At 46.4% G+C, this 17,426-nt stretch overlaps 1 protein-coding gene across 2 annotated transcripts in view; it reads right to left on the bottom strand.

Moving 5' to 3' along the window:
• TUFT1 (tuftelin 1) overlaps positions 1–6,387 on the bottom strand; it is a 42,101-nt gene extending 35,714 nt beyond the window's left edge. For both annotated transcript variants that reach the window (XM_033135864.1, XM_033135865.1), the window contains exon 1: positions 6,196–6,387. In XM_033135864.1, coding sequence (XP_032991755.1) covers positions 6,196–6,312 — 117 coding nt within the window. In that variant the 5' untranslated portion in view covers positions 6,313–6,387. The remainder of the gene's footprint in view (positions 1–6,195) is intronic.
• Positions 6,388–17,426: the final 11,039 nt, after the last annotated feature.

Genomic DNA, 17,426 nt, shown 5'->3' with positions numbered 1-17,426 from the left:
ATCCAAGTCATTTGTAAAGATGTTGAACAACAACCCAGGACAGAACCCTGCGGCACCCCACTTGTCACTTTCCCCCAGGGTGTCAAGGAACCATGAATGAGTACCGGTACTCTTTGGGCTCGGTCAGTCAGCTAGCTACAAATCCACCTGTCACTTCGTTCAACCCACATTTTACCAGCTTCCTCGCGAGAATATCACGGGGGTCTTTGTCAAAAACCACACCGAAATCAAGATACGCTACACTCCCTGTGTTCATATTTAAATCAGTCCTATAACCAACACCATGAGAAATGGAAACTTAACTACTATATTTAAAACAAAATAAAAACTAAAAAAAATCCTTCCAGTAGCACCTTAGACCAACTAAGTTTGTTCTTGGTATGAGCTTTCGTGTGCATGCACACTTCTTCAGATACCACACGAAAGCTCATACCAGGAACAAACTTAGTTGGTCTCTATGGTGCTACTGGAAGGATTTTTTTATTTTTTATTTTGTTTTGACTACGGCAGACCAACACGGCTACCTACCTGTAACTATTATATTTAAGGGTTAAGTCCTAGCAGTGCCCCTTGAACAGCAAATCTTAAACATAAACGCACTGGGTAGGGCCGGGAGGAGAGGCAAGAGAAAACCCAGGACAGGAATAAAGTTCTTTGATGTGAACACATCCGTGTCTTTTTATTCTCTGTTCCGGTTGTTGATGTAAGGAAAGGCCAGCGCTTGTGTGAGAGACACACCCCTGAGAGTTAAGGAAAAATTACAGGGCTCACCCTGCCAGAATCGTAAGGTTTAAAACAAAAACAAGAATTGGGTAAGGGCTTTTGTTTGCTTTTACTCCGGCTGAAACCTTAGGAAAAGCTCCTTGCAGTTTCATCAGTAATTTGTTTTCCCCTCCTACAGAATAATGAGGACTAGAAACATCCCCCTTAAAAAAAAAGATAAACCCTGCATTTGCTCCTTAAATAAACATCAGGGTTTGAGCAATAAAGCTAGGCCTGCTGCTTCTGTCTATTGCAAATGGTGTGTGACTGCGTCCACAGGAAGCTGCATCGTACCCAGTCAGACACGGGTCCAATTTGCTCAGTATCTGCTACTACACTGACCGGCAGCGTCTTTCTGGGACTTCAGGCAGGGAGTCTCTCCTAGCCCTACTGGAAGATGCCAGGAATTGATCCTGGGACCTTCTACATGCAAAGCAGGTGCTCTAATGCAGAGCTACAGCCTCTCTCTTAAGGTAAGATGCTAGTCCTCATGGTTCCTGAATACAGGGCTGCTCTAGAAAGCCTTATCTAGGTCAGGCCAATGGTCTGCCTAGCTTCATACTATATTGCCTACACTGGTTTCCTCTCCGGTGTTTCAGTCAGGGGTCTTTCTATACAGCACATTTAAAGCACACACACACAAACCCTAGAAAAAGAATTGTAGTTTGTTAAGGGTGCTGAAAAAGAATTGTAGTTTGTTACGTGGATATGGAAAGACTGATTGGTTCAAAATTGGGAAAGGAGTACGACAAGGCTGTATATTGTCTCCCTGCTTATTTAACTTATATGCAGAATTCATCATGCGAAAGGCTGGGCTGGATGAATCCCAAACCGGAATTAAGATTGCCGGAAAAAATATCAACAACCTCAGATATGCTGATGATACTACCTTGATGGCAGAAAGTGAGGAAGAATTAAAGAACCTTTTAATGAGGGTGAAAGAAGAGAGTGCAAAATATGGTCTGAAGCTCAACATCAAAAAAACTAAGATCATGGCCACTGGTCCCATCACCTCCTGGCAAATAGAAGGGGAAGAAATGGAGGCAGTGAGAGATTTCACTTTCTTGGGTTCCATGATCACTGCAGATGGTGACAGCAGTCATGAAATTAGAAGACGCCTGCTTCTTGGGAGAAAAGCAATGACAAACCTAGACAGCATCTTAAAAAGCAAAGACATCACCTTGCCGACAAAGGTCCGTATAGTTAAAGCTATGGTTTTCCCAGTAGTAATGTACGGAAGTGAGAGCTGGACCATCAAGAAGGCTGATCGCCGAAGAATTGATGCTTTTGAATTATGGTGCTGGAGGAGACTCTTGAGAGTCCCATGGACTGCAAGAAGATCAAACTTATCTATCCTTAAAGAAATCAGCCCTGAGTGCTCACTGGAAGGACAGATCCTGAAGTTGAGGCTCCAGTACTTTGGCCACCTCATGAGAAGAGAAGACTCCCTGGAAAAGACCCTGATGTTGGGAAAGATGGAGGGCACAAGGAGAAGGGGACGACAGAGGATGAGATGGTTGGACAGTGTTCTCGAAGCTACTAACATGAGTTTGGCCAAACTGCGAGAGGCAGTGAAGGATAGGCGTGCCTGGCGTGCTCTGGTCTATGGGGTCACGAAGAGTCGGACACGACTGAACGACTGAACAACAACAACAACAACAACAACAACAACATGCAGCTTATTCCCTATTCTAAATTTCTTCCTCAATCCAAGAAATATTACAGAAACCAAAGATCTGGCTTGTTACCAGTGTGAAATTCACCCCTCTATACCTCTCTGAACCCCTTTGGGCGCACACAAGCTGTCCTAACACCATCACCCCTCATTTTATCCCAAGCCCCTTGACTCCTCAACTCCGCTTCAAGAGATCTCCTTGCCTCTGTGCCATATTTGATATTCCTCCCTTCATAAAGCTATTTCTGGCCACAGAAATACTAATTTCCCACCTGTGGACTCTCTGCAGTGCCATCAGTTTTTCAGCATTCCGCAGTTGCCCTTAGGAGGCAGCTGAACATTCTGTGTCATCAGAGAAGGTCAACCAATGGGGAAAGTGTTTGCAGACAATGACATTTTTTAAAAAAAGCAGCTACAGACACCTGATATATAAGAAAGAGCAACTCTATTCTTGAAATTTGTATCCTGGAACTCATCAGGAAGTCCTGTCCCCGTCCGTCCCCCAAGGCATTGGTAATGTCACTGCCAATGGCATTTTGGAACAATACAAAGAACAAAACAAATTTAAATATGTCCTGCACAGGTCAGGAATTTTAATTATGTGAGGCTGAGAAGGAACTTGAGCGGTGTGCGCACAAAACACATCCTTCCCACCCCGAGAATCCGGGGAAGTGCAGTTCGCCCCATCACTGATCTGGAAGTTCGCAGCGCCCGTAACAAACTACAGTTCCCAACATTATTGGAGGGGTGCTTTAAATATATGGTGCGTGCACAGTCACAGAATAAAAAAAGGAAACAAGAACTTTGTTTAGCCAAAAGAAACAGAGGCTGCCATCATTTGTGGGGCAGAGGCACCGTGTGACGGGCAGAAATTCAGCAGGTGCAGCTTATCTCCTTCACTGCAGCTCTGTGCTAATGGGGAAAGCTTCACCTGTGAGTTTTCTGCTGGACAGGCAGTTACTGAACATTATCCTTAAAGAGCATTAAAGATAGCAAGCTCCCCTCTCAATATGTATCACATCTGATCAGACAGAGAGATAGAGAAATATCGTTATATTCATATTATTGTAAGTTGCCTTGAACTTTTAAAAAATGGAAATGGGGAGAGAATTGTTGTTTTTTAAAGGAGGACATTTAAGAAGGAGAAAACCTGCATTTGCTGGATTCGTTCCCTCCAGTATCTTTTTTATAGTTTTGCTTTTCATCTTTTAATTTTCATCTGTTATCTGCTGCTATGATTGTTCTCTCTCTTTTATATGCATTATATTCATTTTCATTAAAAATGAAACAGAAAAGCTATACCAAAAAATAAATAAATTCCTTCCAGCGTTTCTGCCTGCAAGTCTTCACACCAAATAGTCCGTAGCCTGCAAATATTTGTTAGATACATATTTCCTATCTAAATTTGACTGCCTTCTCCGGGTGATTTGAATATACTTCTCCATCAACATGCAAATGTATTTTCTTTTCTTTTCTTAAAAACAACAACCACAATTGGTTTCTTTCAAATGAATCAGACCCCGAGTTCAAGTTACGCCCCTTCTGCTGTGCCAGCTTCTTTAGCTCTGCCTGAGATACCAGAATTCAAGATGAGCCCATCAGTATGCCTGTTCCTTGAGAGGGCGTCTCTGCTAATCACATCGTCCTGTCAGCAGACACGTCCTTAAATATCTTGAAAACATATTGAGGTTTTGTCCAAATGCGAATTTGTTTAATTGATTAAATGAGTCAAATTACAGAGGATTAATGGCACATAGAGACTTCTTCTTTTAATCAACCTTCTGAAAACATGTCAAGCACACGTCAGTGAATATTCAACACCAAAGCAGATGTATCACTCAGACAGACGCACACCCAGAACGAGGGTTTATTGGGGCGCAAGGGCACCCCATCCAATAGCCTGGGTGCCCCAGATAACCGTGCAATCGCTACCACCACATCTTAAGTCCTGAAATAACTCATCTCCATTATTTACTACATTGATATCCCAAGATTCTTCTCACAACAACCCTGTGAGGTAGGCTAGGCCATCGAAGCTCCATGGCCGACTGGGGATTTGAACCCTGGTCTCTCCCTAGTCCGGCACTCTAACCACTACACAGCCGCTGCCTCTGAAGGGCCGCAGGTCCCGTCCCCCCGCCTTACCAAGTCAAATTGCTTCAAGAACAGGCATCCGTTTTCTGCCGATCGCAGCGTGGCTCGCTGTCTCGAGTCGTCAGGAGCTTTTAAAGCAGTCTGACGATGCGCAGGCCCTGGTCCAACACTCTGACCAGCACGGACTCGATTCGAGACTCATCGGCGCATTAAACTGAGCGCAAGATGCTTCCAGCCGTGGGCCAGCGCTTGTGGGAAAGAGTGAACACATTTGTCGTTGAACCTTAGAGGTGAGCAGCTACATGGTTGTACAGCTCGCCTGTCTATGGAGACGGGCGCATGGGTTGTGTACTTGTCCAATGCAGCGTGTAAACACTCGTTGCTGGAGAAGGAGTGCCACTTAGTGGGCAGAGCTTCTACCTTGGATGCAGAAGGTTCTGGGTTCAATTCCTGGCATCTCCTGGTCGGGATGGGAAACAGCTTCCCATCTTCTTCCTCTCTTCCTCTTTAAATCAGCCCCATATTTCAAATGCTGAGGACTGGAATCTTAATTTCTTTTTAAGGAAAAGTCTGTGGCTAAATGGGCAGGGCAGCTGCCCTGCATGCAGGAGATTTTTGGTCCAATCCCCGGCATCTCCAGGTACGGCTGGGCAGGATCCCTGCCTGAAACCCCTGGAGAGACCCTGCCAGTCAGTGTAGACAATACTGAGCTAAATGAACCTCTGCTCTAACTTGGTAGGAGCCAGTAGCTCCCAATGTGCCTACCAGAGCCTCCTCTGAGAGAAAGATGTAAAAAGAAGAGACATATTTCTTTCTCTCACCAAAGCACTCACCACACCAACAGCCAGATAGACCCCCTTTCTGAGGCAGGAACACCTCCAGGGACTCCCTGCAGGTAGACCACTCCTGGCTGGGGAGGCTCTTTCTGGCCTCATCCTCACAGACTTGGGAGAAACATTTATCCCACTTCAGGGATGACATCTGGATGGGAGCGGATTTTGCCCAAGGGGTCAGCCGTGAGCTTCCTTTGCCCCAAATCACTTGACAGATCTCCATCTAGTACAATTTTGCTTCCCCAAGTTGCCTGCACTGCTCCCCTAAAAGAACCCTGTATACTGTAATTTACCCCACAGAGCTACAATTCCCAGCATGCCCAACAACCTACATTTAACACCCCCCTCCAATAACCTGAAAACTATAGTTTACTTCTCACAGAGCGACAATTCCCAGCACCCGTGACAAACAACTTTTTATAACCCACACCCAAGAATCCTGAAAACCGCAGTTCACCCCTCACAGTGCTACGTTTCCCAGCACCCTGACAAACTACATTTAAAGCAGCCACCTGCCACAATAACCTGAGAACTGCCATTTACCTCTTTAAAAAGCTACAATTCCCAGCACCCTGACAAACTACATTTAAAACACACCTGCCTACCCCTCAATAATCCTGGAAACTTTCTTTCACCCCTCACAGAGCTACAATTCCTAGCAACCTCAACAAACTACAATCCCCATATTTTTTTGTGGGGATCGAATGCGCTTCCAAAACGTCGCCAATCCATTTCATCCATCCTTCTGCCGCTCCTGGGCCAAATTTGGCACAAGGTCCGCCAGTTGCCGACCCAGGTCACCAAACAGTCCCTTCCCCTCCAGAGACTCACCTGGGGACAGAAGACCCTCCTCTCCTCCTCTGGGCCCCGGAGATGAGGGTGCAGCCAGCTTCTCCCTATCCCTCCAGCCGGCATGGAGAGCCTCCTGGGACGGTTCCAGGAGGCCATAGCGCCTCTTCGGCTCGGAGCATCTGTCGACAACAACTTCTCCTGCTCCTTCTCCTCCTCCTCCTCAGCTGCCTGAGCTGAGGAGCCGGTCTGACCTCCAGCTCTGCTGAGAGAGGCGTTCCATCTTTCCCTTGGGCTGCTCCTCCTCCTCCTCCTCTTAATTGCCACATTCCCTCAAAATTACATCATGGAGGCCCAAGGACGGAAGGAAGTCCTCAAACACATCAGGGAAGCTGCATGCACAACTACGGAATTAAAGCACGTTCTCCCGTGGGAATGTGTTGTTGTTTTTTTAAAGGGTGCTGGGAACTGTAGATCTGCCCATGGGTAAACTACGGTTCCCAGGATTGAGAACACAAGGAAAGCCTGCCAGATTGGGCCCACCCAGTCCCTGTTCTCACCCTGGCCAACCAGAGGCCTGTGGGGAACCAGAAAGTAGGATTCGAACTCTTTCTCCTTCTGTGGTTTCCAGCGACTGGTATTCAGACGCACTGCTGCCTCTGGCTGTGGAGGTTTTGATAACCTCTGTTAATTAATACATCCAAACCTCTGTTAATTAATACATCCAATCCTCTTTCAAAGCCATCTAAATTGCTGGCTGGAAATCAGAAGTAGAATTGCCTCCGAATCTCCATTTTGCTGCTGATAGTCCTCTCTGCAGCCCGTGTGAATTTGTCTTAAGCCCTTTTAGGCCCTCCAGTTTGGCTTCTTGTGGCCAGGAGTTCCACAAGAAAACAATGCTTTCCAATGCTTTTTTCGGGGGGGGGGGGAAACCGCAGGAGTACGCATACCTCTAAACATTTTGTGAATCGAAGTTTGGCTTCATTGAGGAGCAGTATTTCAATATGAGTAGGAAAATGAGAGTACCCCTAAACACTTTTTTAGGGGGGGAAAGCACTGGTGCTATGTGAGGAGCAGGGTGAAGAAAGACGCGAGACGTCTTAACGCATCAGGGACACATACAAACTCTATATTCTAAGGACATCTCACAAACCAAGAATCCTGGGAACAGTGGTTTGTTAAGGGTGCTGGGAACTGTAGATCTGTGGAAGGTAAACTACAGTTTTCACGATCCTATTGGGGTGTGCGTGTGCCAGATGCTTTAAATGTATGATTTCCCTGAGAAGGAGAGCAAGAAAATCTCCTTTGGGGATGGCCCCTCGCAGCCAGCCTCCACCCGTAAGGCTCAGGGACAAAGCACATTCAAACAGTAGCTCAACAGCCAACAATTAAACAGGTGAAGCTCTTTCAAAGTCCGGAAGAAACAGGAGGAGCTGTTCAGGAGTGAAACGGTCTCCCTCGGGAGGTTGTGGACTCTCCTTCCTTGGAGGTTGGACGGCCGTCTGTCATGGATGCTTTCGCTGAGATTTCTGCATTGCAGGGGGTTGGACTGGATGGCCTTTGGGAGTCCCTGCTGACCCTATGATTCTATCCTTATGATCAGCCACTGGGTGCCCACCGGATGCCCACAGCTCCCTGGGATCTTCTACCTGGAGAGGTAGGCAACGATCTCTGACTGGCAGCTCCTCCTAAGGAAACTCAGGCTTGAGCGAAGGGTGCCTGCAAAAAGTTGCAGAGTGGAATTGGATGTGAACTTTATCCTGACCAGCTGGGCAAACAGAAGCAGCTCCCAGCCCAGCCCACATTCTGCCACTTACCCCAGCAGCTGAAAAAACTCAGTAGACCAGAAAGCCTTTCTTGACCCGGCTCTAACTGTAGCCAAGCTCTGAGCCTCGGTGTTCCACAGGTGTAAAATGGGCCTGCGTGCTGCCGCTTCTGCGCCACGTTGCTTTTTCCTCCTCCTCCTTCCCAATCGCTTTTCCTTTTGTGCCAGGCCTGTCTTATCCCTTCATGCTTCCAAGCTGACCTGGAAGGCTTTTCCAGCAGTGAACAGCGGGTTAAAAATGCTTTGAATGGACAAATAGAAATATTCATTCTGGCCTGGTGTGAATCTCTCTCTCTCTGTTTTTCACTTAGAAATATGAGTGGTTGTGAATGAGGACCTAAAGCTACATTCAAAACAAAAAATTAAATTAAATTTAAAAAATCCTTCCAGTAACACCTTAGAGACCAACTAAGTAGTTCTTGGTATGAGCTTTCGTGTGCATGCACACTTCTTCAGGTACACACTGGAGCTGCTACTGGAAGGATTTTTTAATTTTTAATTTTGTTTTGACTATAGCAGACCAACACGGCTACCTACCAGTAACTAAAGCTACATGGAACTGTTGCACAAATTAGGGAAGATCAGAGCAAACCTCGCTGGCTCCTTCGCCCGACCGAGCTCGTCCTTTCTCTATTCCCAACATGGTCATGTTTTCCGCCTCACCACACAGGTATGATGTCACACCTGAACAGGAGGGAGGCGAGCTCTGCAAACCCAGGCGTCCAATTACAGACCGATTCCTTTGCAGCCCCAGAGAGGTTCTGTCACCGCAGATGTCTGAGCGGATCATTTTTGCCCCGTGAGTCACCCGGGACACAGGCAACATCTGGCCAAAGGTGGTGTTTACAGGATCACAACAAGGAGGCAGGAAGAGATCATCTGCTTCCTCCTCTCTCTTTCCTAACCCTGCTTCTCTCTTCTTGCTCTGCCTGCCAAACTCTTCTTTCTCGGAGACACCTTTCTTTCTCTCTCCTTTCTGCCCTGGAAGGTTACAGGGCACTCCTGCCCAGGGTCCAAACCAGCCCTTTGAAATAGGCCTGAGGCTGTTTCGTTTTTGTATTTCTTTTTTTATTATTATTGTTATTTTTATTTATTGTTATTGTGTCTGTATTTCTTGTTGTATTATGTATTTCTTCTTATATTTCTTGTCTGTATTTCTTGTTATATTCCATTTCTGTTTGGTAACATTATATAATAGGCATTTTAACTGAAAAGCCAATAGAAATAATATGAAGGCAGAAAAACCTTTACAAAGAGAGAAATGTTTGCTTCAATTGTCTATTTTCCCCATGGCACTTATAGTTTAAAATAAACCATAGGTACTTTGCGGGGGGGGGGGGGCTGAGGCTATCAGGATGCCACCTCTTGGTTTAGCATCTCAGGTTAGGCTCGAGGAGTCCCAGATTCAAATCCTCACTCCGCCGTTAAGCCCATTCAGTGTGTGAGAAGTGTCATCCGTAGTAAACAAACCTCATGACAAAGAGTGCCTCTGAGGATGTGCAGATATTCCCTATGGCTGCCATCCTTAAAAGGCAGCAGAGAGGCTCTGGGCCTTTAAGTTACAGGCAGAATTTTTTTTTAAAAAGTTTTGTATCAGAGTGTTACAGTCAGAAATCCCACAGGTGAAGCTTTGCATTTTTTGGGCGGATCAGAGCAGGATGCCCTCAGGGGGGTGTTTTCAGGGCTCTGTTCCACTGACTCATGGTATGTACCTTGCTTGTCTCCATTTGCCTTGTGTTAAAAAGAAGGGGGGTGGAAATTAGTCATACTTTTTTTGGGATTCCTTCCCAAAGGGCTCTTGACTAAGCTCTCTGAGCTTCTTGAAGGTGCCTATGGCTGTTCATCTGAGTTGCATTTGTGCCTCTGGACAACAGGCGATGCTTTCATGTGGCATGGAGTTCCTTACGTCCTGGAAAATTCACGGCTACCCTGTCAGAGGGTGTGACATTTCCTTTCCCGCCTTCCTGTCTGTCTCTTGATCAACCGTTGTTTGTTCCTAAGGTGGGTTTTTGCAAAGCCCCACCTTCCGCATTTGGGAGAAGGAAGGTGATCGACTGGAGCTGCGAGAAATCTGATATCAGCCTTGTTCCTGCGATGTCTAGCTGCATCTTCCCTTACTGGGTTGCCAACTGACCAGGGAAAACAACACCCAGCACGCTCTTCTGCTTTGCAGCAGCAGCCGCAATCCTCCTCCGAGAACCGGGAAATGAAGGAGGTGAATATTCTCACCTGCTAGGGTCAGCACAACCCCCTGAGATCCCTGCATTGCAGGGGGTTGGACTAGATGACCCTCAGGTGTCTCTTCCAACTCTACCATTCTATGATCCCATTACTCATGGATCTGAAGAAAGGCCTGACTTAGTTAGCAATGGAGGAAGTCGCTTTCCCCAAGTCAGACTCCAGCGTCCAGCCAGCTCTGGGTTGTCCACACTGACAGGCAGCAGTTCTCCAGGGTTTCAGACAGGAGACATTCCCAACCTTACCTGCAGACGCCATCGAGGATCAAATCTGGGACCTTCTGCCTGCCAAGCCACTGAGCAATTCCCCTAAAAACAATGCAAGTCCCTAGTCCTCAAGATTCTGAACAAAGGACTGGTTTCTGTCGGAAACCTGGCACCTTCTGCATGCCAGGCAGGTGTCCTGCCACCAAACCTTCCTTGTAAAACCAGCAAAACAACAACCTGGCTGAGATCTGTTTCCCTGGGCTAAGAAGAGCCTGAACAGAACAGATGAGGCGACACCCGTCCTGCACAGCTCCTAGCATGCTGTCTGTTCAGGGTTCGGCGTTTATAAAAACCGCAGCAGAGAGCGCCAAAGGCTTCTGAACCGAGGTGCCCCTAGGGGAAGCCTCTCCTGAGAGCAGCATGTCAGGATAATCGGGTATGTTTGTGGGAATCAGACGCAGCCAGGCCTCGAACCGGCTCCACCAGGTCCTCGAAGCACCCGGATCCAAGCCCTGGCCTGGGTGCCATTGACGTCAAACCCAGTCCCCCCCCCCCCGGTTTCTCAGCTCTCGGGCGTCTCCCAGCAGCCAGGTATGTGGTGGTGACGTCGTGGGCCCAGGTGCCTGGGTAAACATTTCCTCGGAAAAGGCCGCTGTGGGAAAAGCACCTGAAAAGGGAGCAGCTCGTAAAGTAAACAGGCAGAGAGGCCCCTGTGCTTTGAAACGCAGGCAGAAATGCAACAGGCGAGGCTTTCACCGTGTTGTAAGAATATTAAGGATATATATACACACTTGTTATAACTGTACCAAACAGACACGCATACACATGTGTGGGGCACCACAAGAGAAACAGCCATTTTTCACTCCCAAATTGAGAAACTGCTTCTCTGCAAGGAAAGGAAGGGTTGGAGCTGTAAGAATTGCAGAAAGGGTAATTGGTGTTAGCTTGCCTTCAATAGAGATAATTTATGCTACCCGAGTTAGGAAGAGAGCAGAGAGAATTGTAGCAGATCCTTTACATCCCGGTCATCATCTGCTTGATTTACTTCCATCTGGACGTCGCTACAGGAGTTCATATACAAAATCGGCCAGGCACAAGAATAGTTTTTTCCCTTGTGCCATTAAATTGTTAAATTCATAGTTGTATAGCTGAAGGGGGGGGGGTAAATTATGGGTGGGGTTTCTTTGCTTCTTTGTATTGTGAGAGGAACAGTGTCTGTATGTTTACATTGCAATGTAGCCGAAACAAATTCCAAGTATGTTGGAAAATGTACTTGGCCAATAATAAATTATTCCTATTCCTATTATTCCTATTCCTATTCCTATTATCTCAGGAATTAAAGTGAAAATCCTTGGCATCCTGATACCTGAGTGCCAGACAAAAGGGTGTGATTAACTTGGCTGGGAAGCAGGGAAATGTCAGTATCTCCTTTGTTTCACTTGATGGGTTTTGTGGAGGGCAAAAGGAGGCAGGGGGCAGGGTCCGGGATGCTCAGATTACTGCCACCAGACCTCCCCCTTCATGATGTGTCCATGATGTTTCTGGGGGTGGCCTTGAAGGCAGCGGGGGAATTTTAAATTGTCTATACTGTATAAGGTCAGGAAGACCTTTCTTCTGGGTTCCTCCTCCATCCAGTACGTGGTGAGTGAGGACCCCTGTTGCAACGGTATTTGTTAATAAAGATCAGGCTTACTGTCTCTGTCTTTTCTGCGCAGGCAGGGGTTTCAAAATAACGTCCTGCCGAGGTTCAGGATTCGAACCCTTTATCTAGATAACCCTTATAAAATTCTTACAACTGCCAGACCACACACATGGAGACGGATCGCCTTTGGATTGAAAATGCTGAGAACCACTAGTACTATTATCTCCTCAGGTAGTTGTGGCTGAGGGGCTCATCTTCCAGCGTCATAACTTTTATATGCCTGTTGTCTTTGTCCATGGAGTTTTCTTGGCAGGGATACTGGAGTGGCTTGCCGGTTCCTTCTCCAGGTGGATCACCTAGACAGCACCAGGTGGAAACCTAGACAGCATCTTAAAAAGCAAAGACATCACCCTGCCGACAAAGGTCCGTATAGTTAAAGCTATGGTTTTCCCAGTAGTAATGTATGAAAGTGAGAGCTGGACCATCAAGAAGGCTGATCGCCGAAGAATTGATGCTTTTGAATTATGGTGCTGGAGGAGACTCTTGAGAGTCCCATGGACTGCAAAAAGATCAAACTTATCCTTCCTTAAAGAAATCAGCCCTGAGTGCTCACTAGAAGGACAGATCCTAAAGTTGAGGCTCCAGTACTTTGGCCACCTCATGGGAAGAGAAGATTCCCTGGAAAAGACCCTGATGTTGGGAAAGATGGAGGGCACAAGGAGAAGGGGACGACAGAGGATGAGATGGTTGGACAGTGTTCTCGAAGCGACTGGCATGAGTTTGGCCAAACTGCGGGAGGCAGTGGAGGATAGGCGTGCCTGGCGTGCTCTGGTCCATGGGGTCACGAAGAGTCGGACACGACTGAACGACTGAACAGCAACAACAGTTGTGGCTGGACGTCGAATCACAGCTAGATAGGGCCCCATTTGCACCATGTATTTCATAGACATAGTTGGAAGGGACCCCAGGGGTCATCTAGTCCAACCCCCCGCAACATTCTATGATACCACTTTAAAGAATCATGGATTCCTTCAAAGAATCCTGGGAAATGTAGTTTATTGTGGGTGCTGAGAGTTGTTAGGAGGAGAGCCCCCCCAATTCATCTCACAGAGCTACAACCCCCCAGAGCCCTTTAACTATCAATCCCTTTCCCCAGGGAACTCTGGGAAATTGTAGCGCTGGGAGGGGAATAGGGGGAGCGTCTGACAGCTCCCAGCACCCTTAACAAACTACAGCTCCCAGAATGCTTTGGGAGGAAGCCATGTCTGTTTAAAGTGGTACAGCACTTCAAAATGCATGTCAAGACTCTCGCCTTTGTAGCTTCCAGGTTTTATTATTTGTGATGCCGAGTTTGTCTGTTTACAAAAATAAAACAAAAAATGCCCGGTGCTATGGATTTGATTATTTAAAAAAGGAGGACGGCTTAAGAATGGACAGATCTGTCAATTTCGGCTGCCATCTGAAGTTTGAGAGTTTTCTGCAAACAGCTTGCAATGTTCAAAGTCCTCACGATGATTTGCCAGCATCTTAGTGCATATTTTAAAGCGTTGGAAAATGGCTGAGGGTCTTGGCAGACCCCTTAATGATTTCCCTGCTTATTGTAGCCATTGTTAATGGGCTGTGCTAAGCGGCGCTGGATGGTTCTTAATTGCCTTTTAATTGCTTCTTTCATTTTCTAGAAATTGTCCTGTACAGAATGCAAATCGCTGATAGAATTCAATTTGCTGCACCATGAAACACAATCTAGGAAACAAAAGAAGCGACCGTGAAGTGGTTAAATAACTAAAGATCAATTTGACTATCGAATGCAATGGGTGTTGTCTCAAATACAGAATAAATGTTCGTAAACGTACAAGGCAAACACATGCATAATTATAGTGTCTGAGAGCAATCCTGAAGCCATTTTGACTCTCCCAAATTGACTTCAAAATTTTCTCTACAAGGAGGAAGGAAATGGGAAAAGCTTTCCAATTGTATTTTGGGGCTTATACCTCCCCTTTCAGATACAGTCTGGCAAGTATCTGTTGTTGTTGTTGTTTAGTCATTTAGTCGTGTCCGACTCTTCATGACCCCATGGACCAGAGCACGCCAGGCCCTCCTGTCTTCCACTGCCTCCCGCAGTTTGGTCACACTCATGTTGATAGCTTCGAGAACACTGTCCAACCATCTCGTCCATGGTTTTCCCAGTAGTAATGTATGGAAGTGAGAGCTGGACCATAAAGAAGACTGATGGCTGAAGAATGGATGCTTTTGAATTATGGTGCTGGAGGAGACTCTTGAGAGTCCCATGGACTGCAAGAAGATCAAACCTATCCATTCTTAAAGAAATCAGCCCTGAGTGCTCACTGGAAGGACAGATCCTGAAGTTGAGGCTCCAGTACTTTGGCCACCTCATGAGAAGAGAAGACTCCCTGGAAAAGACCCTGATGTTGGGAAAGATGGAGGGCACAAGGAGAAGGGGGCGACAGAGGATGAGATGGTTGGACAGTGTTCTCGAAGTGACTGGCATGAGTTTGGCCAAAATGCGGGAGGCAGTGGAGGATAGGCGTGCCTGGCGTGCTCTGGTCCATGGGGTCACGAAGAGTCGGACACGACTGAACGACTGAACAACAACAACAAGATCCTCACAACATTTAAAGTAAGACAATGATGTGGGGATTAAATGAGGAGGGAGAGAACTATGTGTATACCATTCTCTCCTTGGAGGAAAAAGGAAAGTGGGATATAACTTAATGAAAGGAAGAAATAAGAACAAAGTAACAGCTGCCTTTTTATAAACACTTTTGGTGGGTTAGAGGAGGGCGTTGCAAAATCTGGAGAGGTGCAGATTGTGGAGAACGGCTGTTCCGGTTTGCACAGTGTTCTTAGAAGCGCAGGATAGGGAGCTCCTTCATTAAAATAGGATCCGAGCCAAATTTATCCGCCATCTCCAGTTTGGCGGTGGGAAAAAAGTTATTGTGTTAGTTTTCAGCTCATGGCGGTGTTTGTCTTGGAAACCGCAGCTGCCTCTCACGTTGATCTAAATCTGCTTTCAATAAAATGAATTAGCTTGTAAATATATATATATATGGGGGGAGGCAATGGTTGTGGTCAGAATGAGATTATATACATTTCAGGGCCTTTTGGCATAATTCTCTCTTTTGCTGGGGGATTTGGTGCATTTCAAAGAAGGAACAGAGAATGCCTCTTCCAAGATAAATCTGCTGCCATCTTTTTAGTCAACAGAAGAGGCATTCTTTTGTTTTCCTCCTCCTCTTATTTTTGTCTATAAGAGGATGCCTTTTCTAAGATGGTATTAATCGATCAATTAATAAAGCCCTGTTTAAATCAGGCGACAGCCCTATTAAGAGCGAAGCAGTGCCTTCGGTTTTGATTCAAGTCGAGAAACAAAATGCGAGGGAGGCCAGGGCAATTCTGTCTAGCAGCTGCAGACATCCACTCGGCAGGTAGAGACGTCTGTGCCAGGGGAAGGGTGCACCAGTTGGATTTCTGCCTGACAGTTGCAGGTGTTTTTGCCCACAATTACAAAGGTAGGGGGGAATGGGGAAGGGGAAAGCCCTAATTTAGGGCTGTGGACCAGAGCTGAGAAGGCTAGAATAAAGCAGAGCTATAGAAATGGCATAAAGTCGTGTCTAGGAAGGTTTTATTCCTGCAGATTTTACCGGGATTACACAGCCAGATTGGGGAAGCAGGCCACAACACGACTTCCAAACAAAGCTGAAAGAAAACGTGATATATACTGCATGGGTGCGCATGTGATTTTACATAATTATACCAAAACTAGAGCAGTAGCCCCATCGTGGCACGAAAGGCAATCTCTTCCCTTTGAGAGAAGTGAGCTGCCCATCTGACAACGGTCTATTTATCAGCATCCTGTTCTCACGGTGGCCAAATTCCCCTTTGAACCAAGGAATCCAGATAGACTGCTCCTGGACCTGCAGGTTCCATAAAGACGCCAGGAAAGCCCTGCCAGATCAGGCCAAAGGGGACTCAGCGTTCTGTTCTCACAGTGTGGGAAGAATCCCGCAAGCCAGACCTGAGCACAACAGCAACGGTCTCTGCTTGCGATTCCAGCAACCGGCATTCAGAAACATACCTCATCCAGCTCGTACCCACTGATAGCCCTGCCCTTCATCAATTTGTCTAATCCTCTGTCAAAGCCAAGGGCATGCAAACGAGGCAGAGTGGCGTTGTGGTCACAGGAGGAGAGACCTGGGTTCGAATCACCACTCGGCTGCGGAGCTCATTGGGTGACCTTGGGCCAGCCACTGCCTCTCAGCCAAGGCTGATTAAATGAGAACAATGCATGCCACTTTGAGCTCCTTGGAGGAAAAAGTGGGGTATGGATGCAATAAATTAATCATCATCATCATCATCATCATCATCATCATCATCATCATCATCATCTATCATCCCTCTCTATCGCCAGCCACCGTTTTGCTTTTACCAAAGCGCGTTTTAATGCATTCCCTTCAAATTGCCTTCTTCACAGATTTTCTAGGGGTCAAATTTCGGTTTTATGCTCCTGTGATAACAGAAAAATAGAATCACTTTACCATATAGTGTTTAATTGCCCTCTATATATGATGCTGGCCGGAAAAATCAAGTGCTACCATTAATACAAAAATTGTCTGGGCACCCGACTGACTTCCTTCTTGCTTTTTTTATTGCAAGATACTGACCAGTCTGTAACCTTACAAATGGCAAAAAATGTAACTTCCGTTCTGACATTCAAGAGACGTAAGGGATTGTTGGTGGGAATTTGAAATCGAAATTGCTTGGAAGTAACATGCACATTATTTTGTATATTTATTAAGTCTGTTATTGCCACTAATTTTATTGTCGCCAATTTCCTTTTAAATTCAATTGTGTGAGTGTAATTGCTGTTCCTGCGGGTTTTTTTTTGTCTTGTCTTGCTATGAGCTTAAAGCTGAAATAAACTGATGGATTGAACCCACAGTACCCAATCCAATTTGAAACCATTTGTAGCTCAGCAGTAGAGCATCTGCTTTGCATGCAGAATGTCCCAGGTTCGAGATCTCCAGATCGGGCTGGGAGAGACTCCCTCTTTAAAAGTCTGGAGAGCTGCTGCCAGTCAGTGTGTAGACAATACTTGGCTACATGGATGAATGAATGATCTGACTGCGTACAAGGCAGCTTCCTAAGTTCCCAAAGGCTGGAGCCACACACCGCAGGGTGGAGTTCCGCTCCTTTAAAGGACTGGGAAGAATAATAATCACCAGGAGGGTGTGGAAAACTTATCAGCTTATCAGACCGGCTTCCCCCAGCCCTTGCTCAATACGTAGGCCAGGAGAGGAGGATTCCATTTCAGGGCGTGCCGGAAACCCATTCCTGTGCACTC

The sequence above is a fragment of the Lacerta agilis genome, chromosome 17, assembly GCF_009819535.1.
Source record: "Lacerta agilis isolate rLacAgi1 chromosome 17, rLacAgi1.pri, whole genome shotgun sequence".
NCBI lineage: Eukaryota > Metazoa > Chordata > Lepidosauria > Squamata > Lacertidae > Lacerta > Lacerta agilis.
The sequence above is the reverse complement of the archived record's forward strand: the minus strand, read 5'-3'. Positions and strand labels throughout refer to the sequence as shown.